General features: G+C 39.9%; 1 protein-coding gene and 1 long non-coding RNA gene across 4 annotated transcripts; both read left to right on the top strand.

Annotated features, from left to right (window-relative positions):
* The first annotated feature begins 3,320 nt into the window (after positions 1-3,320).
* On the top strand, positions 3,321-21,723 carry LOC133823320 (amino acid transporter AVT1A). Of its 3 annotated transcripts, none has more exons than XM_062255983.1 (12): positions 3,321-3,681; positions 4,238-4,512; positions 4,993-5,207; positions 5,577-5,600; positions 5,693-5,873; positions 5,980-6,199; positions 6,289-6,424; positions 6,518-6,537; positions 6,646-6,791; positions 12,683-12,774; positions 13,163-13,225; positions 21,499-21,723. In XM_062255983.1, the coding sequence occupies exons 1-12, from the start codon at positions 3,518-3,520 to the stop codon at positions 21,589-21,591; spliced, it is 1,629 nt and encodes a 542-aa protein (XP_062111967.1). In that variant the 5' UTR covers positions 3,321-3,517; the 3' UTR covers positions 21,592-21,723. The 3 variants fall into 3 exon arrangements, with proteins under 3 accessions (XP_062111967.1, XP_062111970.1, XP_062111968.1); XM_062255984.1 differs by having other exon boundaries at positions 3,324-3,681; positions 12,683-12,726; XM_062255986.1 differs by lacking the exon at positions 12,683-12,774.
* On the top strand, positions 13,233-21,179 carry LOC133823321 (uncharacterized). Its single transcript, XR_009888244.1, has 2 exons — positions 13,233-15,652; positions 15,829-21,179. It is a non-coding gene; the product is annotated as an uncharacterized LOC133823321 (long non-coding RNA).
* Positions 21,724-25,507: the final 3,784 nt, after the last annotated feature.

The following is a 25,507-nucleotide window of genomic DNA, read 5'->3' as shown; positions in this document are numbered from 1 at the left end:
TAGGTGGGTTGTTGCCCCTCCTATCTTGAGATAGGTTATTTGGGACATTCCCTCCGTTACGTACTTCGGATCGGACTCCCGCCGAGCGGGCCGAGCTACCATCTCTAGCTCGATCCTCTCTGTGAGAGTTGAGGCGATCTCGAAGGTCGCCTCCCTGGGTGGTCTGGTGGCTCTGTGCCGAACTCAGTCGCTGACGCAGGTCTCCTCCGGAGAGATCACTCCGGCGGCTGCCGGTCCAATGACTCCTGTCGAACAGGCTTGGAGTCCACCTTTGGTGGTGAGGACCTGAGCTTTCTTCAGGCACCCTGCTACGCCGGGAAGGTCCCGCTGATGGTGGGTCTCTCCTACTACTCCTGTAAGCCGGGATGTCTTGGACGGGCTGAGGAGACGGATATCTGATTGGAGAAGGAGGATGCCTGACTGGGGAGGCGATCCTAGTTCCGTCTGGACGGATCAAATTTGGTGGGGGCCTTTCGGCCCTGCCAGCTTGCTGGTCCCGCCCTGGGCGAGCTGGACGAGGCGCAGGACGGTCTTCTGGGACGGGCTGACGTCGCTGGCCCTCCCCGGATCTCCTTCGGGAATTTCCTCGAGCTCTCCTGGGCGTTCTCGAGGAAGGATGAGAACTAGGAGTTGACGTCCTGACCGAATGGCTGTATTGCTGTTGTCCGACCCCAGGCATTTCCCTGAAGTTTGCCTCTTGATGGTGCGATGAAGGGGTGGAGTTGGCTGCATGCGGCCTATCTGACCGGCTATGCCTGGGCCGATTACCCCGGTGAGACTTAGGAGCCTCACCTTGCCTCTCTCCAACGTTAACGTTGGTTGTGAGAGGGGGTAGTCGGGCCAGAATATCCTGGATTTGCCGACCGGCTGCTGCTAACTGGCTCCTCAGTTGAGCATTCTCCATCTCCACCGTAGTATAATAACACGGGTTCGGATTAGGTGGCCGGGGCGCTGAGCTACCAGTGTCGTCTTGGCCCGTCGGCTGCTTTCCAGGCCTCTGTTGGACTTCAGGAATTTGTTCATCAGGGATGGCAATATGGTGGGCCTCCTGCCCCTCCTGCTGCTCTGTTTCGTTGCCATGCCTGGATCGAGTGGTCACCATAGTTGGATGTTTGTGGCAGCACTAATTGAACTTGCTCTCAACGAAAGCACCAAACTGTTGACGCGGTTCTTCGTCAACAAGTAATTAAGAGAAGAAGAGAAAGGGATTAGTGCTGAAAGTAGAACCGTCACAGATATAAAATCTTAGAGGATGAATTTGGTGACTCAAGACACGTTTTTAAGTGGTTCAAAGGTTAAAATCCTTCTACTCCACTAGTCAATATTATTGATCTATTCTGGGTATTTGGTTACAAAGTATATATCTCTCCAGAGACTATTTTTTCCAACCTTTATCAACTCCCAGGGTCTCCATATTTATAGGAGAAGGCACCTGGAAGTTGGTAAGGAGGTCATCCCGTGACCTTCTTATTTGTCATATCAACTCTGTGACATTCATGATTAATTCCTAAACCTGACACATAAGTATGGTCAAATCGATAGGTAAGGAGATAATGGGCCGCACGGCCCAACCCAGCCGTGGGTGTCTGAATACGCACGTTCCTGCTGCGTGTCCGAGAAGTCAGGGAGATATCGGACACGTGATGTCGATATAGGCACGTTTATCTTGCGTGTGTTGACTTTACAAAGGGTCAGAGATCCATGAGCAGCTCGTACCACGAGCTTCTCCCCTGACCCGACCTTCGGCCTTCAGACTCCTTCCCCTAGTCTTGGGCAACCTTGGCGAGTCCTTGAGGATACCTCGAGCTAATAGAGTACGACCTCGAAAACAGGAGCTCCGGCTTGGGGAAATTTATGGACTAACCATGATTAGTCCGAGGCTCGACCTGCTAATCAACCCGTGGGAAAACCAGGGCGTACATATATGTTAATATATATCAAAATACCAAGTGGATTAGGCTATTACCAATTCTTTTGAGGCTGAATCACTATAAAATCTTCTATGTCATTTATTTTCTATTTAAGGCTATATATTTATCGTCGTTTTTGCGTCTACTCGCCGTTGACCAAAACTATGATCAACACGTACTATTTTGTAATAATTTTATATATTTTAGTAACTTCTTTCACATATAAATTTATAAGAGCTAGAGATTATATATGAAAAAAAATTAGAAACAAATTAGGCTTAATGTCTTACAAAATGAGTTTTGTAAGTAGGTTTTTTTTTTTTTTTTACAAAATAAATAGGTTTGGGTAGTTCTCTGGTGCATTCTCTAAAAAGGGGCACACTAGTGCACCTCTCTTTTGCTTGGGCTCAGGAAGTATTTTCGGTATAATTTTTTTTTATGGTCATGCATATTATAGTTATTTAGAATATTCTACAAATGTTTAGGAAATTCCGAATAATTTACAGTACCGAAAATAATGTCTAAATAAGTTACTTTACACGTGCATAACAAAAATAATCACGCGCGTAACAAATTATTTAAACTTTATTTTTTAGTACTGTAAATTATTTAGAATTTCTTAAAAATTTGTAAATCTTTCTAAATAACTACAATATATACCGCTATTAAAATAAATTATGCCGAAAATATTTCCCGAGCAAAAAACTAAAATATGGGTGCACTAGTGTGCTTTTTTTGCACCTAAGTTTTTCCCAATAGATTTTACCTATAAACTATATAGAAATAATAATCTTAATAATAATTATACGTTAATAGCAAAATTGCGTACTGCTTTTTCTACAATTCACTAATTAATGGGGTATGACTGGCGACATAAAATAAGTTTTTGTCTTATTTATGAAACATGCGTGTATTTAAAATTAAAATATATCATGTGTAATTAAAATGTATATAAAAAGTATTATCTTTAAAATATCCAAAATTGTAGTGCCATTTCATATCAGAAATGAGGTAATTAGCCAAAATAGAGGGACTGGAATAGATTTTCTTACATAGACGCGTGTAGTAGTTTACTTCTCTATAAAAAGAATAAAACAAATAACTATTGTAATATTTATTTTTTTGGCTCCAGCTAATATTTATGTACTTTTGGTTAATTTAATCTTATCATGAATTGGTAGAGCTAGAAAGTTCATTTCCATGCATGAATACCACGTCATGTTTAAAGATGATGCATCTCTATCTCTGTCAACAACGGACTCTCATCCCAATCCCATACTATAAGGTATAACATATGTACATTGTCGTTTTTCATACTCACCTTCCCTCGTAACCCTCTACATTCTCCGCCACAAAATTCATTTATGCATACATAATCAATATTAACTATTAATATAAGACAAGTAAGAAAAAAAAAAACAAAACAGAAACCTCTAAAAAAAAAGTGCAAAATTTAAAAAGCCAACCCATAAGCTAGAGTAGCAAACACATCAATAATAGAAGCTTGGAGAAGTAGTAGAGGAGCCATTTTGGGCCCCAAACTTTGTGCCGTTCGCCTATCATAGAGTATTAAGCTTTACTGGTTTTGATTTTGTTACTTATCAATAATGGCTAACACAGAAAAGTTGGAGAAAGAAACTGAGTTTTTCTTCGAAAATGAGGATGATGACGATGACATTGAAGGTAGAGGTAGCAGCGAGAGTGATGAAGAAGAGCCACCCAACGATGATGAATCATATTTCTCCTCTCATCAATGGCCTCAGAGTTATAAGTATGTACCAGTTACTCTGTTTTCATCAGTAGGGTTTATAGTTTTCATTGATTATTTTGGTTGAATCAACGATAGGGTTATAGGATTGACTTGATCGACTTGTGGGTTTTGAGTTTTGTTTATCATCTGTCATGTGTGGATGAAAGATTTTTTTAAGCTAGTTTAGTTATTAGTGTAGGGATGAAATATTTTTCTATTGCTTTTCATTCAACTGCTAGAGGGAAATAGATCATAAATTCATAATGGCGATCCCTTGTTCAAAGTTTAATTTCTAAACTACGTTAAGGAAGATTGAAGAGTACCAATGATAATTTTTTGTTTGTTCGTTGAGAATTCCATATTTTTGGGTACACGTGAGTAGTAGAGTAGTCGGTCCCATGAGGTCCGAGGTTTAATTCTTCATGGGAACCTACATAGTAAGATACTAGAGTTCCAGATTTCTTGGAAGCCATATACATTGTTCATATAATAAAATACACTAACTTCAGTTCCAAGTCTGGGTTTGTACTAGCCTTTGCTGACGACTTTTTGGTTATCCTTTTACTTATTTTGGCAGGGAAACAATTGATTCTCACATAATATCTCCAAATTTTGGAAGTCTTGGACATGTTCGAAGTCTTATATATTCGAGCTTTGGGGGTCATAGTAAAAGTAGTTTAGACTCGGAAACTAGGCTTCCTCTGCTGTCTGATAGAATTTCTCAAAAGGGTGACTCAGGTAGGATCTCAAGAACACAATCGTCATGGTCAGATAAAACTCAGCTAAATAAGCAGCTGACTGGTGAACTACCAATTGCTCAGGGATGTAGCTTCACTCAAACTGTCTTTAATGGTGAGTAATGTATTTTATTGTACTACTATTGAAAAACAGTCTCTGCTACTTTTTTGGTGCATTTTGACATTTTGATATGTGCATAGGGTAACACTAAAGGATTTTAAAAGAAATGAGAAGGAATTGAAAAATTGAGGTATCACTAAAGGATTCACCAAAACTTATGTTCTGATTATGGAAGTTAACACATGAATGAATGGAAAAATGAAACACTTTTAATTATTTGTATTCCAATTACGGATTAAGAAAAGTGGCCTTAATGATTGAAGTCTGATGAAGATTGCTTTTTTCTTTTGATAAATGAGGATCAAGTCTTAGTAATAACCTTTTGAGACTTGTTTTACTCTCGTATGTAATGTGCTAGTTTGTATGGTTAATATGTCAAGGCTTTAATATAGTGTCTGCAATTAACTTGTATTTCAAACTTTTATGTGGGCTGTGTAGAAGGGTTTTAATTATAGGATGTTTGAATTGATACAGGAATTAATGTAATGGCTGGTGTTGGGTTGCTCTCTACCCCGTTTACAGTGAAAGAAGCTGGATGGGCAAGTTTGGTAGTGCTAGTTCTTTTTGCTGTTGTTTGCTGTTATACAGCCTCTCTTATGAGGTACTGCTTTGAGAGCAAAGAAGGTATAATAACATACCCTGATTTAGGAGAAGCTGCATTCGGGAAATATGGGCGTTTGATCTTATCTGTAAGTCATAATTTGACATGGTTATGCTAATTTTATTTAATTATTGCTAGCAAACAATTATGTCACTTCATCTTGAAACACAGTTAAGATTCAATTATGTCTAGTTAGCATGTGGCTTGCAAGAGGTGGTTTAATTTTACACTCATGTCGTGTCTGGCTTATCCATTGTGTAATTGACGTTGCATAATTTCTGTCATGTTGAATCTTTGGACCCACAAATATGCTCCATCTGCTAAAATCCTTGTTGTAGATAAAAGATAACGTCTTGGACTTTGAAAGGAAAAGCTCTAGTTCATTATAATTGATATGCAGATGATTTGTTCATTTATTTATTAACTGATGTTATTCCATATTTTACTCATGCTGCAGATCTTTTTGTACACGGAATTATATGTAAGTGAAACATTGACTCAAAATTTTACACTAGTCTCGAACTATATGTTATGGATTCTCATTTTTAACAAAATTTATTCTTATGATTGCAGTCTTATTGTGTGGAGTTTATAATTTTGGAAGGAGATAATCTTACCAGGCTATTCCCTGGAACATCCTTGAATTTGGCTGGTTTGCAGCTGGACTCCGCACACTTCTTTGGAATATTAACTGCGCTGATTGTTCTGCCAACTGTTTGGCTGAGGGATCTTCGTTTGATTTCATACCTTTCAGGTACAGCACACATCGACTAGTACTCCATTATGATGAGCCTTAGAAAATATAAATGATTCCCTATTCAGTTCCTGATATTTGTTTTTTGTTTTAATTGTTTTGGCAGCTGGTGGGGTGATTGCGACAATTTTGATTGTTCTATGTGTATTTTTACTCGGCACAGATGATGCCATTGGGTTTCATGAAACTGGTGAAGAAGTGAAATGGAAAGGCATTCCATTTGCCATTGGTGTTTATGGGTTTTGCTATTCTGGTCATTCTGTGTTTCCAAACATCTACCAGTCTATGGCAGATAAAAGAAAATTTAGTCAGGCACTGATAATCTGGTACAGACCATCATGAATTTGTATTGGAGATATTCTTATCTTACTTTTTTCTTTTCTTCTGATACCAGTCACCTTTCTTTGTAATGCAGTTTTCTGTTGTGCATTCTATTTTACGGAAGTGTTGCAGTCATGGGATTTCTGATGTTTGGTCAAAGTACAATGTCTCAGATAACTCTGAATATGCCAAGAGACTCCTTTGTCTCAAATGTTGCATTGTGGACAACGGTAAGTGTGAGCTGCGAAATTCTTTGAATGTTTTCAAGAAACCCGAAGTGAACTTCAACAAGGTTGCTAAACTTCTTGTCTTGTTTGTTACAGGTTATCAACCCATTCACTAAATATCCTTTGGACATTATATTTGTTGTCAATGGAAAATAGTGTTAGCTCTTATAAATTGATTATCTTATTCATTTACTTCAAATGTTTTATTCCTTAACACTTAACAAGTATGCTCTCTTATTGAATCCTTTGGCAAGGAGTGTAGAGGAGCTGATGCCTGCAAGAGTTTCAAACAGTCCTGGGTTTTACATTCTTCTCAGGACAGCACTTGTTACTTCTTCCGTTTGTGCTGCCTTCCTTCTTCCTTTCTTTGGTACGGTTTAGACTTAAGATTCAAGCACACACTTTGTCATCTACTATTTTCCAATTTTTTTCAAGACAATACTTTAATAATGTCAATGAAAAATTTGTGAAATATGTACCAGAACTTTAGACAAACTTAAGTTGGCTTGCTATGTTAAGTGCATTTAATAGAGATTTGTTGACGTGAAGTTTTGCAACACAACTTCCTTGCTTAACAACTTTAATGGAAACCTATGTTTGTGATAGGACACCCTTGACCTATGTGTATGCTCGGAGAGGGGGAAGACAGGTGGAGAGGGCCAAGTCAGCAAAGAATAGGACAACAGGGGTTTAGTGTATTGAATTAGTTATGTAAGCTGGTTTAGTCTATGGGAGAGTGTATGGGAAGTTTGTGTACTCCTCAGGAGTAGTAGAATAAATAGTAAGTCATTTGTATTGGGTGTGGAATAGCTGAGTGTTGTTGCATTTGGAGAGATACAGGCTCTCGAACTCCAATTAAATACCAATTTCCATTTTCTTCTCTGTTTGGTTACTAAATTTTTTCCATTAGTGCTCTGTTTACTCACCTAATTGGCAGGAATACCCTATCAATTAGTATCAGAGATTTCCGATCCACATGGCCAAGAAGTTAGAAGCGGTGGTGGAAGTTTTTCAGAACTCCAGTAGGAATTGGTAGCGGTAAAGGCAGATTTGGGTTCACTGAAGGATGGGTTAGCTCGTATGCCAGCCATGGAGAAAGCCCTGCAACTAATTGTTGCCCAAATGAACCAACACACTCGCAGGGATGTAAGCGAGTCTTCAGCAGTAAGTGCCGACCAATCTCGTCAGGCTATAGAAGGCGATACGGCGATGGGAACCTAGTTGGGTCGCAGGAGGGCCGATCTGCACAAATCCCATCGACGGTACACTTTGAGCACCTCTCTTCTGGTCCCTTCTCTTCTAGTCCCTGGTTTGGCCGAGATTACCGTCCCCCCAGAATGGAGCTGCCCTTGTTTTCAGGCAACAACCTCGAAGGATGGATATACAGAGCGGAGCGATAGTTTTTATAGTCCAAAATGTCTGAGGGCCACATGCTCGAGACAGCCATCATCAGCCTAGAAGGAGACGCATTAACATGGTTTCAGTGGGAGAATCAAAGGCGACCAATTACATCGTGGGGAACCTTGAAGACTTTACTTCTCTCGCGTTTTCGTGCCCAACCAGTTGGATCTTTATCAGAGGAGTTTTTATCCGTGAAGCAAGAGTTGACGGTGAAGGACTATCGGCTTTGTTGGGAGGCATTGGCCTCTCGGGTACCCGATACCCCAGAACATATTTTGGAAGGAAACTTTGTCAAAGGGCTCAAAGAAGAGATCAGAAGTGCTATTCACATCCTGAAACCCATGGGCTTGGCCCAAGTGATGGACGTGGCCCAACAAATTGAAGAAAGTCATCAAATGCTATGTGGGTCGACCCCAATTAATCGTTTAGCTTCTCACAAGCAAACCTTGAGCCCTATCATTCCAACTCGATCATCCATTTCAGCTTGGACTCCTAAGCCACCATCGACTTTCAGCTCAAATTCTTCGATCGTTTCAGCTTCAACGCCAGCACCGAGTACTACAGCAGTCAACATGAAGAACCCACAGACACGAAGAATCACTGAAGCAGAATATCAAGATAGGAAGGCAAGGGGAGTGTGTTTTAAGTGTGAAAATAAGTGGCATAGAGGGTATGATTATGAGCAGAAGGTGTTGCAAATGATTTTGTTGATGAATGAGGAAGAAGGCAGACCACAAATGGAGTCACCACCAACCACCCCGGAATCGTTAGAAGATATTATGAGTGAAGAGACTTTGGCCACTTTATCACTGAACTCGTTAGTTGGAATTACTTCAGCTAACACAATGAAACTAGCAGGCAAAATTGGACAGCACTCAGTAACGGTACTCATAGACAGCGGGGCGACACACTTTCATTTCAGAAGATATGGTGAAGGCAGCCAACATACCAATCATAGCTACATCGTGCTACAGTGTGTTGTTGGGGACAGGAGGCAAGGTTCGCACTGACGGGATATGTAGCTCGGTGGAATTTGATTTGGGAACTATTAGAGTGGTAACTGATTTTCTTCCACTTGAATTGGGTGGGGCGGATGTCATTTTGGGAATCAAATGGCTGGAAACCTTGGGCAACATGCAAGTGAATTGGAGAACTATGGTGATGAAGTTTGAAGTTGGGGGTTCTTGGATCACTTTACAAGGGGATCCTAGTCTTTGCAAATCTCAAATTTCTCTCAAGGCCATGATTCAAACTGTGCAGCAAGAAGGAGAAGGCTTTTGGATAGAGTTTGGGGCTTTTGTAGTGGAAGAGGAACCAAAAATTTGTTCATTACCACCACCTGTCGCTACCATTTTGGAGAAATTTGGAGCGGTTTTTGAGATGCCGCAAGGGTTACCTCCTCCTGGGGCAAGGGAGCATTCGATATGTTTTAAGGAAGGAATGGGACCAATTAGTGTTCGGCCTTACCGGTATGCACAAGCTCAGAAAGATGAGATCGAGAGATTGATGATGGAAATGTTAAAAGCGGGAATCGTACAACCTAGCACAAGCCCTTTTTCAAGCCCGGTGCTCTTAGTGAAGAAAAATGATGGGAGTTGGCGATTTTGTGTGGATTATAGGGCCTTGAATCGGGCCACGGGCCACGGTGGCTGACAAGTTTCCCATACCGGTCATAGATGAGTTGCTAGATGAACTCCACGGTGCCAAGGTCTTTTCTAAGCTAGACCTTAAATCGGGATACCATCAAATCCGGGTTTGCACCAAGGATGTGGAGAAAACAGCCTTCCGTACACATGAAAGGGATTACGAATTCCTTGTGATGCCTTTTGGTCTCACAAATGCTCCCGCTACCTTCCAAGCATTAATGAACGAGGTATTTCGAGATTTCTTAAGAAAGTTTGTGTTAGTATTTTTTGACGACATTTTGGTATAAAGTGCCACTCTTGAGGATTATGAGCAACATTTGGAAATGGTTCTTGGCTGATTACAGCAGCATCAATTATATGCAAATCGCAAGAAGTGTATGTTTGCTCAAGGCAAATTGGAGTATTTGGGCCACATCATTTCAGCCGAGGGAGTGTCAGCTGATCCGAGGAAAATAGCTGCTATGGCCGAGTGGCCTATACCAAAAACCTTGAGGGAATTACGGGGTTTTTTGGGTCTCACAGGGTACTATTGCAAGTTTGTAAAAGGGTATGGAAAAATAGCTCGATCCTTGACAGATCAATTGAAGAAAGATGCCTTTGGTTGGTCAGAGAAAGCACAGGCCGCGTTTATCAAGTTGAAAGAAGCAATGTGTTCAGTACCTGTATTAGCTTTACCAGATTTTTCTATTCCTTTTGTGTTGGAGGTAGATGCGTCGGGTAGTGGATTGGGCGCTGTGTTGATGCAGAATCAGCGACCCATCGCCTTTTATAGTCGGGCCTTATCATCTAGAGATCGTACCAAGTCCGTGTACGAGCGAGAATTGATGACGATTGTCTTAGCAGCGCAGAAATGGTGCCCTTATCTATTGGGTCGCAAATTTTTAGTTCGAATGGATCAACGAAGTCTTAAGTATCTCCTGGAGCAAAGATTGGTCGCTTCTGAGAACCAAAAGTGGTTGACCAAGTTGTTGGGGTATGATTTTGATATTGTTTATCGACCTGGCCTTGAGAATAAGGCAGCGTATGCTCTTTCTAAGGTGCATCAGGAGGTGTACTTGGCCATTATATTGGTACTGACACTCATTTCTATTCCGGACTTACAGGCTCATGTGGGGGTTGATCCATCATTAGCAAAGATCATCCAAGAACTCAGGCAAGGCCGTGATATAGGCGGGTACTCGTTGGCTCAAGGTTGCCTAAAATTTCGAGGTCGATTGGTTATTCCATCATCTTTACCATTCATATCGTTATTACTCCAGGAATATCATGGCAACAGCGTGGGAGGCCATTTTGGGGTATTCAAAACATTTCAGAGGTTGGCAAAGGATCTATATTGGGCTGGAATGAGAAGAGATGTTCAAAGGTTTGTGTCGGAGTGTGCCATATGTTAGCAAAGTAAGTATGTAGCCCAATCTCTCGCCGGTTTGCTTCAGCCACTACCCATTTCGGAGCAAATTTGGGAAGACATCTCAATGGACTTTATTGAGGGATTATCGTTGTCCAACGGATTTGATACAATCTTTGTGGTGGTTGATCGGCTTACCAATTATAGTCATTTCATCTATCTTCGCCACCCATTTTCAGCCATTACTGTCGCCACGGTGTTTGTGAGAGAAGTGGTAAGGTTGCATGGGATTCCAAGGTTGATTGTGTCGGACCGTGACGAGGTGTTTCTGAGCCTATTTTGGAAAAAGCTGTTTCGCCTGCAAGGAACCCAACTCAAACATAGTATTGCTACCATCCGCAGTCTGATGGGCAAACAGAAGTCGTAAATAGGAGCCTTGAGACATATTTGAGGTGTTTTGTGAGTACAAAACCAAAGCAGTGGGTATATTGGTTGTCGTGGGCAGAGTTTTGGTATAATACATCGTACCACACGTCTGCTGGAATGACACCTTTTTTAGTAGTATATCACAGAGATCCCCCTCCAGTTGTGAGATTTGAGCATGGGAGTACAAAAGTTTCAGCAGTGGAGAACAACTTGAAGGAAAGAGATGAAGTATTGGAATTACTCAAGCTGAAGCTACAAAGAGCACAACAAAAGATGAAAATGCAAGCTGACAAGAAGAGATGTGATGTTCATTTTGCTGGTGGGGATTTGGTTTATGTGAAGTTGAGACCATATCGACAAAGGTCAGTGGCAAGGCGTCGTAATGAGAAGTTGGCACCGCGTTTCTTTGGCCCTTATCTTGTGGTAGCACGTGTAGGGACAACGACATATCGCCTGAAATTACCTTCAGATTCTGTAATCCACCCAGTGTTTCATGTGTCACTCCTTTGGCCAGCCTTGGGACCTCACCAACAAGTTTCTGAGTTGCCTCCAGAGTTGGCAGAAGACCTTGAGTGGATACTCACACCTGAAAAGGTGCTGGATGTACGCCCAGGCACACACATGGCTCCCCCACAAGTGCTGATCAAATGGGTTAACCTTCCCGAATTTGAGGCCACTTGGGAAGATTTTCCAGTACTTCAACAGCAGTTTCCTAGTTTTCAACTTGAGGACAAGGTGAGTCTTTGGGCAGGGTATTGATAGGCCACCCTTGACCTATGTGTATGCTCGGAGAGGGGGAAGACAGGTGGAGAGGGCCAAGTCAGCAAAGAATATGACAGCAGGGGTTTAGTGTATTGAATTAGTTATGTAAGCTGGTTTAGTCTTTGGGAGTGTATGGGAAGTTTGTGTACTCCTGAGGTGTAGTAGAATAAATAGTAAGTCATTTGTATTGGGTGTGGAATAGCTGAGTGTTGTTGCATTTGGAGAGATACAGGCTCTCGAACTCCTGTTAAATACCAATTTCCATTTTCTTCTCTGTTTGGTTACTGAATTTCTTCCATTAGTGCTTTGTTTACTCACCTAATTGGCAGGAATACCCTATGGAGGTGTTTGGTATGAGGTTTGGGTTTGGGGGAGTAGAGTTAGAGGGGGTTTAGATTAAGGGAATGTGAAACTCAAGTGTTTAAATGGGTTAAGATTACCCTCAAATCAAACTAAAAAATGGGACCCACTTGGAAACACAAACCCCCAAGGCATTAAAAATAAATTTACCAAACATGGATTAGATTTGACATTCCCACCAAACCAAACCCCCATACCAAACACCCCCTATCAGTTTGCCCCTCTCCCCGAGGTTGTAGGATTTGGTTATTAACATCATTGAGGAATTCACTTCCTCTTACATAAGCTCATCAATTCATGCATTTTTTTTTGTGATTGCAGGTCTCGTTATGGCCTTAATTGGTTCTCTCCTCAGTATACTAGTGGTAAGCATGCACCTCCATTTAATAGTTACATACTCTGAGTACATTACGGTAAGAAACTGTCACTATGTCGGGAGTACTCTCTCTTGAAAAGATTTTTGCCTATTACTTGCTGCACTTTATAGATTGCATCTGGAAGAAACAAGTTCTTGTTCTCATGGAAAGTCACACTCCTAAGTGCTAGATTTTGGTTTTTTTTGGTCTATGCTTGTTCTCTAATTAGACGATCATTTAACTAAATACAAAGATTAACATTCCCCAAGCTACTGAAACTTGTTATGCTTTTTTTTTCCTTCCCCACTCGTACTTGTCTTAAAGTTACAAGACTGCTCACTTGTAATTGTTCCCATACTGTCGATTTACTCAATCAAGTCACACACAAGTACCCCTCGATTTGCAATTGTTCCGGCGATTTAAAATGGATGTGATTTTCTTTCAGGCGATTATAATGCCAGCATTATGCTTTCTGAAGATCGTGGGGAAGAAAGCTACAACCATTCAGGTAATCAGACTATCAAACACTATTTCTATTATAAGTGTCTTCCAATTATTCTACTACAAATGCACACAATCACAGAAGAGAACAAATTAAATGTATGGATGTGAAATAAAACTGTTAGTTTTGATCGTAGTGAGTGAATTAAGATTTCTACTTGATCCTCTTGTTTCTAGCAAATATGTAGTCTCTTGTCAAGCCAGATTACTACTAAACAAAACCGGTGTATAAGATATGTAGCTGGTCTAGCTCTTTAGAAATTATACAGTGCATAATTATCTGTGAATATAGCCCCAGGCTACTGAAAACGTCATCTATATACACATGAAAATGATATGATTTTACTGGAAGAAAAAAAAATACAATTTCAATTAGCTGGAATCATGGTAATCAAAGCTGGTTTTGATATTGGAACCATAAAATCCTGAGCTCTTTGAGTTTTCAATTAGCTGGAACCATGGTAGTTTAAGCTGGTTTCGATATTGGAACCATAAAATCCTGAGTTTTTTGAATCAGTTGATGGAATTGGTTATCGTTATAGCATTTTTCAGGAAAAGGGAAAACAAAGAGAAAAAAAAAATAGAAAGAAAGTGCTACGTATCTCTGAAGGCTCAATCACCTATTTCTCATATACATTTTTTTCTTAAAAAAAATCTATCATTGGCCTCTAATTAGTGTGTAGAAATGTTAGTTTTTTTTTCTTAATGACTAAACCCCTAAAGTCAACTTCATCGGCCAGAAAAACTGAAATCGAATTCCAGAAAAAGTTTTAAAAGTTGAATTAATTCACAAATGAAAATTCCTTGCAGAAATAATTTTAGTCCAATTCCTTGGAAGTCATTTTAAACGTTGCAACAATTTTCCAAGTCAATTACAAAATCTCTTGGAATAATATACTAATGTTGCCCCATTTGAATTTTTTTCTTATGTTGCATCATTATGACATTAATACTTCTCTGAAATTTGTTTGAAATTATGATTTAAAAAGAAAAATATATCATTCTTTTAAACCATAGTTACTGTGTAATTTTTCTTATTAATTGTTTTAGTTAATTTTGTTAGTGGGTACTGTTTTAGCCTTATTTGGGCTGTCGGGTGTAAGGGTCCAAGTGCCCACATATATATAACTAACATTTATACCCTGTTGCCTTTTGAGGAATGTTATTACACTTTACACATTTTCTCTATCTTCTGCATTTTTCATTCTTTTTGCACAATCTATCATGGTATCAGAACCATAGACAACACCCATGGCCTCCTCTTCAAAGTACTACAGATTCTAATGACGATCTACAATCTTCGACACTCATCTCAGCTCCTACTGCTTCTCCGGTGGTTTCAGAGGCCCTTCCCACCACTACTGCCCTTCTGGCTCTACCCAACCCTCCTTCAGTGAATCAGAGTAAAGCTAGATGACAACAACTTCTTAGTTTGGAAGAATCAACTTCTGAATATCGTGATTGCAACTGGCCTTGAAGATATTCTTAACGGCCCTCCTCGGATCACCGCACAAGAGCCCCTGCAGATCAATTCGGAATATACTTCATGGCAGCAGTTTAATCGTCTCCTCATGAGCTGGATCTATGTGTCCATCTCTGAAAATATGTTGGGTCAGTTAGTGGGTTACTCCACAGCTTCTGAGTTGCTTCTTTTGCTCGAATCTCTGAAATCCGCACTTCTTTACAAACAATTAAGAAGGATGGCCTTTCCGCTATGGCTTATGTATAGAAATTCAGAGTATCCGCAACTCTCTAGCTGCTATTGGGGAACCAATTAGCTATAAGGATCATCTCCATTATTTTCTCAGTGGTTTGGGCATGGAGTATAATGCCTTTGTTACTTCGCTACAAAATCGATTGGATAGGCCGCCTGTGGAAGAGGTCCATAGCTTATTGTTGAGTCATGATGCTCGGATTGAATGCCCTGCTGCCCAATTGAGCTCCCTTCAAGCCAACATGGCTCATCTCCAAATGAATTTGTCTAATGTTCAACCCCACAAGCCGAGACCTCGATTTTCCCCTTCCAGCGGGTCTCCACAGCAACTATCTTCTACTTATCCTTCCGGTGTTTCGTGACCAAGGGGCTCTTCTAGTGACATTCCCTCCCCGCTTCGATCTTCTTGGTCTCCTTATCGCCCACCGTCTGGTCCTCGCCCACATTGTCAAATATGCTTCATACCAGGACATATGGCTAATCGTTGCTATCATAGGGCGAATTTGCAATATCAGCCACCACCATTTTCTCCCAAAAATTTTAACACCATGGCTCGTCCATTTATGCCACAGCCTATTGCTCATGTTGCCTCTGCTTCTACTCTTCAAGACCAGGCGTGGTATATGGATTCTGGGGCCTCTCACCATTTCACCCCGGATCTGAATATGTTGGAATCGGCCACTCCATACACTGGCACTGACCAAGTCACAGTTGGAAATGGTAAGCAGACTCCCATTTCTCATGTTGGTACCTCTTCTATTTTTACTCCTCCTACTCTTAAGTTGAGTCATGTTTATCATTTTCCTTCTCTTACCAAAAATTTGCTTAGTGTTTCCCGTTTGTGTACCGATAATCATGCCTACATTGAGTTTCACCCAACTTTTTTCTTGGTCAAGCACTAGGTCAGCCACCAGGTCCTTCTGCGGGGTCATCTCGATAGTGGTCTTTACTGGGTCAACCAGTCTCCCTCATTTCCTCTCGTGTCCTCCTCATCTCCTCAAGTTTATGTCGCGACCAGTAACCCTTCAAATCTGTGGCACTTTCGTCTGGGACACCCTCACAAGGATGTTATCAAGACAATTTTGTCTATTTGTAATGTGTCTTCTGTTTCTAGTTGTAGTTTTGATTTTTGTAACTCTTGTCCCCTGGCAAAATCACACCGATTGCCCTTTCATTTGTCCACTTCTCGTACTAGTTCTATGTTTGAATTATTACATACGGATTTATGGGGTCCCTCCCTTGTTAACTCCATTACTGGTGCCAAGTACTTTGTTCTCTTTATTGATGATTTTACTGGTTTTGGATGGTTTTATTTACTGAATTCCAAAGATCAGACCTATGATGTTGTTTTAACTTTTCGTAATATGGTTAAAACACAATTTAATTGTACCATTAAACGTGTTCGCTCCGATTGGGGCGGTGAGTATCGTTCTTTACACTCTTTTTTCACTAAGCTTGGTATTCTTCATGAGGTTTCTTGTCCCCATACCCCACAACAAAATGGGCGTGTGGAGCGCAAGAATAGGCATCTTGTTGAAACAGGGCTGGCTTTACTTGCTCATTCTTCCATGCCTTTAGCATACTGGTCGTATGCTTTTTCTACAAAAATGTATTTGATTAGTCGCTTGCCTTCTCGGGTCTTAAATAATCAATCTCCATATTTTTTGTTGTATGGCAAGCAACCCTCTTATCACCATCTCCGCGCGTTTGGTTGTCTTTGTTTTCCATTTTTTCGCCCCTTTAATTCTCTCAAACTTGAATTTCGGTCCCAACTGTGTGTTTTCCTTGGCTATAGTAGTCATCACAAAGGTTACTTATGTTTGCTTGTCAAAACTGGGCGAATTTATGTTACAAGGCATGTTGTGTTCAATGAAGTTTCTTTTCCTTTTTCCAATTCCTCCACTGTATCTGCTCCATCCCCTTCATCACCACCTATCATCTCTTCTCTGCCGTTTAATTCAGTGTCCTATTCTCATCCAAATATGGCTAGTCCTGTATTCCATTCCGCTCCCCCTCCTCCTGTTGTCTCCTGTCCTCCTACTGTCCACTCTTCCCCTGTGTTCCCCCCGGGTGTCCTCTTCTAGTCAGTCTCCCATCCTTCTGTTTCTGTTGTTCCATCTCCTCCTGTGGTACCAACATTGAACAATCATCCCATGGTGACCCGGTCCAATGCGGGGTTATTAAACCCCGTGTGTTTTGCACCATTGCTGCCAACATTCCTATTGAACCATCCTCATATTGTGATGCTTCCAAAGATGATTGCTGGGTTCAAGCCATGCAAACTGAGTTTGCTGCATTACAGTCCCAAAGTACATGGTCTTTGGTTCCCAAACCGCCACACTGTCGGGTTATTGGTTCTAATTGGGTTTATCGGGTGAAGCTCAAATCTGATGGTTTTGTTGATCATTTTAAAGCCCGGTTGGTGGCGCAAGGCTTTACTCAAACTCATGGCCTTGACTATCATGAAACCTTCAGCCCTGTTATTAAGCCTACTACCATCATACTAGTTTTGAGTATCGTTGTTTCTCGCAATTGGCCACTTCGTCAGTTTGACATACAAAACACATTTTTACACAGCGATTTACAAGAAGTTTTCATGGCCCAACCACAAGGCTTCATAGACACGACTCATCCACACCATGTATATGCAAGTTACATGAGTCCATTTATGGCCTTAAACAATCGCCCCGTGCCTGGTTTCTAAAATTGAGTTCTGCTCTCACGGCTTGGGGCTTCATTGGTTCAACTGCTGACACTTCTATGTTTGTTTACCATTCTGCTGCTCATATGCTGGTTGTGTTAGTGTATGTCTAAAGGACCTTGGTGCTTTGCATTTTTTCTTGGGCGTTGAGGTGACTTCTACTCCTACTGTTTTTGTAACGCCCTACTTCCTTAGAGCCGTTACTAAGTGAGTTTTTAAGACAAAACAGTGTGCAATGAACTCGCTAACCGAGGTTTTGAAACAAAAGTGTGACTAATTAAAAGTTAAGGCTGTAATCTTTGAAAATGCGTCGTTTCATTAAAACTTCTATTATTAAACATTTGGGATCCCAAAATAAGGTTTGAAAACTAATTACGTTTTTGAAATAAGGTTACAGTTAAGAAATCATAAAATCATAGATTATTACAGCCACTTTCGAATAAACCCCCAACCAAAGCAGTCGGGCAGGCCGAAGATGTACGCGCCGCTTCACGCTCTCCGTACTCATGGTTGGTTGATTCAGTCATTGCCCTTACCTGCAACACAGAGCACCCATGAGCCGAAGCCCAGCAAGAAAACTCATGCAGAACATAACATATGCAATGTATACAGTTATCATAACAGATAATCCATAAATAAACAAGTCAATCATTAGACTAAGCAAACACGGCCAAGCCGCCCCAGAGCCTTACCGAAGCCTGGGGTATCGGTTCTCACCGCGAGGATAACTCATGTATCCCTTGGGTCCCACCCTGAATATAGCATAACACATGTATCCACCGGGCCCCGCCCTGACTATAGCATCCCATGTGCTAGGTGTTACTTTCGGCCCACGGCCGCCCCGGCTTACGCCGTACTCGGCCCTTGCCGCTCATTTCATCATAATCACACATATAGTACATTCGAAATAATCATTCACACACATCATGATTCATGTAAGGTTTAAACATTTGCACATAATACAATCTGGGGCCATGCCCTAACCTCGGGTGTTATAGTTTTCTTACCTTTCCAATCAATAGCTTAGATCACCTGACTCCTTGAGCACGATCCCACCCGAGCCTTAGCGCACACCTAGGCACAAACATAGGTCAAAGTCAACACCGAACCCCAAGTCCGAATACCTAGCCTCGGGACCAATCCCGAGCCCCCGGGAAGTCCCAAATCCCCAAAACAAAGTGGCGGAAACAAGCCCCGAACCCTAGGTCAAAATCCATCATCAAAACTCAAAAATTCCCCTCTGTGAACAGTGCAGCGCTACAGCGCCCTAAAGAGGGCGCTGTAGCGCTACAAGCAGAACACCCCTCCAGAAACAGGGACTAGCGCTACAGCGCCCACTGACTAGCGCTGTAGCGCTAGTTGCAGCCCAGAAATCCCAATATCGCATTTCTGCGATTTCTTTCACCCAATCTCAAACCAAACTTCCCCAAATCTTTACCAAACTCAAAATCAAGCTTATGAACACTCTCCATTCATCCCAAGCATCCCAAATCCTCAAATCCCAAGATCATTTATCCCAAATCTCAAAATCTACCATGAACAACCCTAAACCAGAAATTCAAGCAAACCACAAAGTTAAAGTCTTAGAAATCATACCATTGCTGCAAATTTCGACCTTGATTCAACCCTAGGCCTCCTTAGCTTACTCTCCCTCAAAGCTTGCCCAGAAATCCCCTGAGATTCCCATCAATCCAGCTCAAAACACAGCTCAAACCATCAAAACCCTTAAAACCGAAAATCTCTAAAACTTACCTCAAACATTGATGTGTTCTTGCCAAATCTTCAAGTCTAACCCAAGATCCTTGATGCTCAGCCTATCCTTGCTCTCCCTCAAAGCTTTTCCCCAAGAAAACGGAGAGGAACGGTGCAAGAACGCACAAACCGTTTCTTGAGAAAACCCCCCCCCTGTTTTCTCTCTTTTCTTTCTTTCCTTCTTCTTTCTTTTCTTTTTCTTTCAGCATTCCCTCTCTCTATAAAGCCTTATAAAAACCTATCTCCAAAAGCCAAATGACCAAAACGCCCTCCCTATAAATTCTAAATCCTTTTGTTCAAGTAGGGCCATTTTAGTCATTCACCCAATTCCCGCTAATCCTCAAGTGTCTCTAATATTTTCCCGTTGCTTCCCACTACCTGATAAATCACCAAATAATTATCCCCCATCATCAAAATAAATCTCAATCTATTTCTCTGAATTCCTGTTCGTACCCCCAGGCTCGTCCCGAGCTGGGTATAAATTCTTGTCATCACTTTCCGCTAGCCTGCCCACTGGGATCGCCTCGAGTCACAAAGCACAGATACATCCACATACCACTGTGGCCTCAGCAATCAACACATATCAATACAGTTACGCCCAATCATGACCAAATTACAATTATGCCCTTCTAACACGATCCGGGCCTACATGCACACTAACTTACATAGTCATGCATCTCAGATAAACAAATAGTCATATAACATGCTTTAAATCATAACCATGCATTTAAATAATTAGAATCACACATAAATCCCATCATGCCCTCCTGGCACGCTAATCAAGGCCCTTAAGCCTTATTAGCGAATTTGGGTCGTTACAGTTTTGCATCTGAGTCAAACCAAATACATTTGGGACATCCTTTCTAAAACTGGTATGCTGGATCCCACCCCATTGGCTGTCTCCTTTGTCTGCTCATGATGGAACTCGTCTGGAAGATGTCACTCAGTACCATAGTATTCTGGGCACTCTTCAATATTGTACACTCACTAGACCGGATATTTCTTTTGCCGTAAATTGCTTGTGCTAATTTATGCACGCTTTTACTGATGTACACATGTTAGCTGTCAAGCGTGTCCTTCGCCATTTGAAGGGAACTGCTCATCTTGGCCTGTGGTTCCACCCTCAATCGACTCACTCTCTATTCTGTTATATGGATGCGGATTGGGCTGCTTGCCCCGATGACAGGCGTAGTACGAGTGCCTTCTGTTTATTTCTCGGTCATAACTTGATTTCCTGGAGTTCCTCCAAACAGAAAGTTGTCTCCTGTTCTAGTACTGAGTCGGAATATTGAGCTCTCGCCAATGGTGTTGCTGAAGTATCTTGGGTCCTTTTTTTGCTGTCTGATTTACACCTGCCTCCTTCCACTCCTCCAGTGTTTTACTGTGATAATGTAAGTACTTTAAATTTGGCTTCGAATCCAGTTCTGCACAGCCGGTCTAAGCATGTTGAAATCGATTTGCACTTTGTTCATGAAAGAGTTCAATCTGGTTCCATTGTGCTAGCCTACACAGCGTATGAGCATCAGCTAGCTGATTGTCTTACAAAGTCCTTAACAACGTCTCGGTTTCAAGCTTTGTGTACCAAACTGTTCTCCCTAGGCCAGTGAGTTTGCGGGGATGTTAAACCATAGTTACTGTGTAATTTTCCTTATTAATTGTTTTAGTTAATTCTGTTAGTGGGTACTGTTTTAGCCTTTATTTGGGCTTTCGGGTGTAAGGGTCCAAGTGCCCACATATATATAACTAACATTTATACCCTGTTGCCTTTTGAGGAATGTTATTACACTTTACACATTTTCTCTATCTTCTGCATTTTCTGCATTTTTCATTCTTTTTCCACAATCTATCACATTCAATTTGCTATTGGAAAAACAAAAAATCTCAATTAGAAAAAGTGCTGTAATAAATATTTAATAACATTATACAACAATAAGGTTCAAGTATGAAAGTTTGAAAATTTATTATAATTATTTGAGAGTACAGTTTTTCACACATTATTTTTCAAATGTGCAAAAATAAATAGTGAAATGGTTTATGCGTACTGATGATATACATTCTTCACAATTATATATGTTTGATTAATTTTCATTTTCTCATTTGTTTGCTTCATCAGATCATTTCGAGTGCGGCGATTGCGGGTTTAGGCATCGTTTGTGCGATCCTGGGAACATATTCTTCAGTGTCACAGATTGTGAAGAGCTACTGAAACATTTCAATAAGCTCTTATTTTGTTGATTTAGAGAATAGAAATTAAGCCTCTATACTATTATTATTTTATCTTCCAGGGGAATATTGAACTCACGTTTACTAATAAATAAAGGAATACCTTTTATGAGAAGATATGGAGGAAAAAAAAAATATTCTGTCTTATTTTTTATTGAGCAAATACCATAGGTATTTATAACATTAAGTACTAAATTAGAGTAGAGAAAAAAAATGGGAAACCAAATCTCTCAAATCAGAAACCAAATAAAAGAAAATAAATGCAAAACAATTAATACCTATTTTTATCAAATTTTCTAACACTCCCCTCAAGCTGGAGTAAAGATGTTGATCACGTCTACTTTGTTTCTTAATTCTTTTGCAGAGTTGTAGGAACATATGTCACGCTAATGATTCCTTCAATTTTTTTTGTATGAAATGTTTATCCACCTCCACATGTTTGGTACGATTTATTTTTTCTTTTATGAATTGTTTATCTACCTCCACATGTTTGGTACGATCTTGGTGGATAGGATTATGTGCAATGCTAATAGCAGTCTTGTTATCGCAGTACAATTTCATTGGACCTTCACTCCAAAGTCTCAACTCTTTCATTAGTCTTCTCAACCACATTATTTCACGTATTCCATGAGCAAGAGCCCTAAACTCAACTTTAACACTACTTTTTGCCACCACATTTTGTTTTTTTGCTCCTTTTTAAGTTACCAAGTTTCCCCATACCATTGTACAGTAACCTGAAGTAGTTCTTCTATCTTCTACAGAGCCATCCCAATTAGCATCAGTGAAGACTTCTATACTTCGCCTTGCACCTTTTTTAAAGTACAATCCTTGTCCTGGAGTCATTTTTAGATACCTAAGTATCCTATACACAGCATCAAGGTGAGCCTCGTAAGGAGAATGCATATGTTGGCTGACAGTGCTCACAACAAAGGCAATATCTGGCCTTGTATGAGAAAGATAGATCAGTTTTCCAACCAATCTTTGGTATCTCCCCTATCCACTGGACTTCCTACTTCACCTTTGCCAAACTTATTATGTGGATCAACGGGAGTCTCAGCAGGTTTGCAGCCGAGCATACTTGTCTCTTTCAATAAATCAAGAGTGTATTGCTTTTGTGATACTAAAATGCCCTGTTTACTCCTTCCAATCTCCATGCCCAGAAAGTACTTTAATTCGCCCAGGTCTTTAACTTCAAATTCTTTTGAGAGACCTTGTTTCAATCTGTCAATTTATGTTCCATCATTCCCAGTCACGATTATGTCATCAACATAAACTATTAGGATTGTTTCGAAAGAGTGCTTGAAGAACATAGTATGATCTGTTTCTCCTTGATCATATCAATTTCTTTATATTGATTTTGAAAATCGATCGAACCATGCCCTTGGTGACTGCTTTAGCCCATAAAGAAATTTCTTCAGTCGAAAGACTTCACCTTGCTCATAGAGATGTTCAAATCCTGGTGGGACATCCATGTACACTTCCTCGTTCAAGTCTCCATTGATGAATGTATTTTTTATGTCAAGTTGATGTATAGGCCAGTCAAGATTAGCTGCCAAAGGGAGAATCACAAGCACAGTGTTTAGCTTGGCAACTGGTGCGAAGGTTTCCATATAGTCAATCCCATAGGTTTGAGTGAAGCCTTTTGCAACCAACCGTGCTTTGAACCGTTCCACCTCTCTATCTGATTTGTAATTTACAATAAAGACCCATTTGTAGCCTACTGTACTATTTCCTTTTGGTAATTTAATCAACTCCCATGTCTGATTCTTTTTTAAAGCATTCATTTCTTCAAGGACTGCTTCCTTCCACTTTGAATCTTGCAGGGTTGATTGAATGCTGTTGGGAATCTCAATCACTTCAATTTTAGTCATAAAAACTCAGAAGGAATTTGATAGATTCAAATGAGAGCAAAAATTTGAGATAGGGTGCAATGTGCACGATCTGACTTCTTTTCTCAGAGCAATGGGAAAATCAAGACTAGTTTTGTCTTCTTCAACTCCTTGTGGTGATGCTAACTTCTCCTGTGGAGTATAGGTTCTTCCACTGTCGGGTTGGATTCATGACAATGCTGTGGAGATGTGATAGGTGGTACAACCTTCATTTTGCCTCTCTTTGTATAAACACATAACTCAGTGTGTGGTTCGTTCACTATTTCCCTAGTTTCAGTTAGTTCAGATTCTTGGGGTGGTGTATTAGACTCAAGAATTTGTGGAGATGTGTTGACAGAAATAGGAATTGGAGATGTGTTAACAGAAATAAGAACCCATCAAGAATTTTCTTCTAAGGTAGAATCATGAGGTGTAGACTCCCCGTGAAGAAAATTTTGGGGGGTAATATGATTCATACTCGAAGAAGGTGACATCTGTTGGTTTTTATTAATCAAATCAGAGATTATATGCAGCGGAACAACAATCAAATTATTAGATTAACCCCATAAGATTTTTAGATCTACTTCTTCACACTCATATATATATTGAATTAAGGACATGAACAGAAAAATTATCTCAGGTCCTTCCTTGCTGCTATCTTTTTGTATGGCTAAATCTTCGAGATCTTCCAAAATGTTCTCAGGCACACAAAGAACGAGTGTGGGCTCGCTATACAAATAATAGGCAATAACTATTTATCAGATGTTCTCAACACATGAGATCTGATAAAGTTTGGACCTAGGTTTTGTGAAGAACAATGACTTAATTTTTGTCACTGTTCTCTTTCTCTGAAAGAGATTCCTAGATATTTTTCTGTCCCTGAAAAGTTACGTTCTGTGAAAACTGATATCCTATATTTAATATATTCAATATATTAAAATATTTGTTATTTTAAACAAATTCAAAATAACTGATCAGTTATCAGATTTTTGTTTAAATAATAATATTTTAATCATATTAAAATATCTCATTATTTATTTAATATTTAAATAACTAAAATTGTGGAATCAAGAGACTCAGTACATCTCTTATGCGTGTAGCACAGTGCCTGTGCACTGTGCCACACGTGTACCACATGCCTGTGATGGCATGTGATTTTTCCCAATTTTTATTATTATTTAAATATCAAAAATCCCAAAAATAAATTAATTCAAAATTAATTATATTTTTGTTAAATAATAATTAATTAATTAATTACACATAATTAAACAATAATTATGTTTGATACATAGAAAAATATTTTACTTATCACATAAGTCTTTTTTGCCCATTTTTGTATTTGCCTTTGACAGTGATTGTTTGAGCCATTTTGGGGACCATGGACCTATAACATTAAGCTCCAATAAATTGAAACTAAATAATTAAACTCTTTAATTGTAATAGTTAATTTATTAATTATGATATTACTCCACTATAAATTCAGAATTGCACTCTTTATGTTATAGATATACTTTTACAGAAATCTTTTTCTTAAGTCGTCCATCTTACAATAGTTCAACCCTCTAATTAATTAGTTCATAAATTAGAATGGGAGAATTACCATTAAACCTTTCTAATTTACTTCTTATTCCTTAAGTACCATTAATTCACTAGTGAATAATTAATCTATAATCTAATTATAGATTTGAGCTCAAAATCATTCAGTTCCAGAATTAACCCTTAAGGGAACTAATATACGATCTGTTAGGAAAGATTAGATTCCGTATTGTTGATACATGTTCCCAGCCATTCATGATATTAAATCTCCAAAACAAAAGTCATTAGCCTCATTCTTTGAAGATGCCTTAACGAATGAATCAAAAGATTTAATAAACATGAACAGGAGTTCATGAACACTCAGGATTTAGGTTGATCTATAAATGATCATCAATTATGATATGAATTACAAGTCTTTATTGTTAAATGGTTTTTGGATAAAGACTCTAATTCATATCGGTCCATGTCATATATAATCATATTATATAAAGCACC

The sequence above is a fragment of the Humulus lupulus genome, chromosome 3 (genome assembly GCF_963169125.1).
Source record: "Humulus lupulus chromosome 3, drHumLupu1.1, whole genome shotgun sequence".
Taxonomy (NCBI): Eukaryota; Viridiplantae; Streptophyta; class Magnoliopsida; order Rosales; family Cannabaceae; genus Humulus; species Humulus lupulus.
Note: the sequence above shows the minus strand (reverse complement) of the source record. Positions and strands in the feature narration are given on the sequence as shown.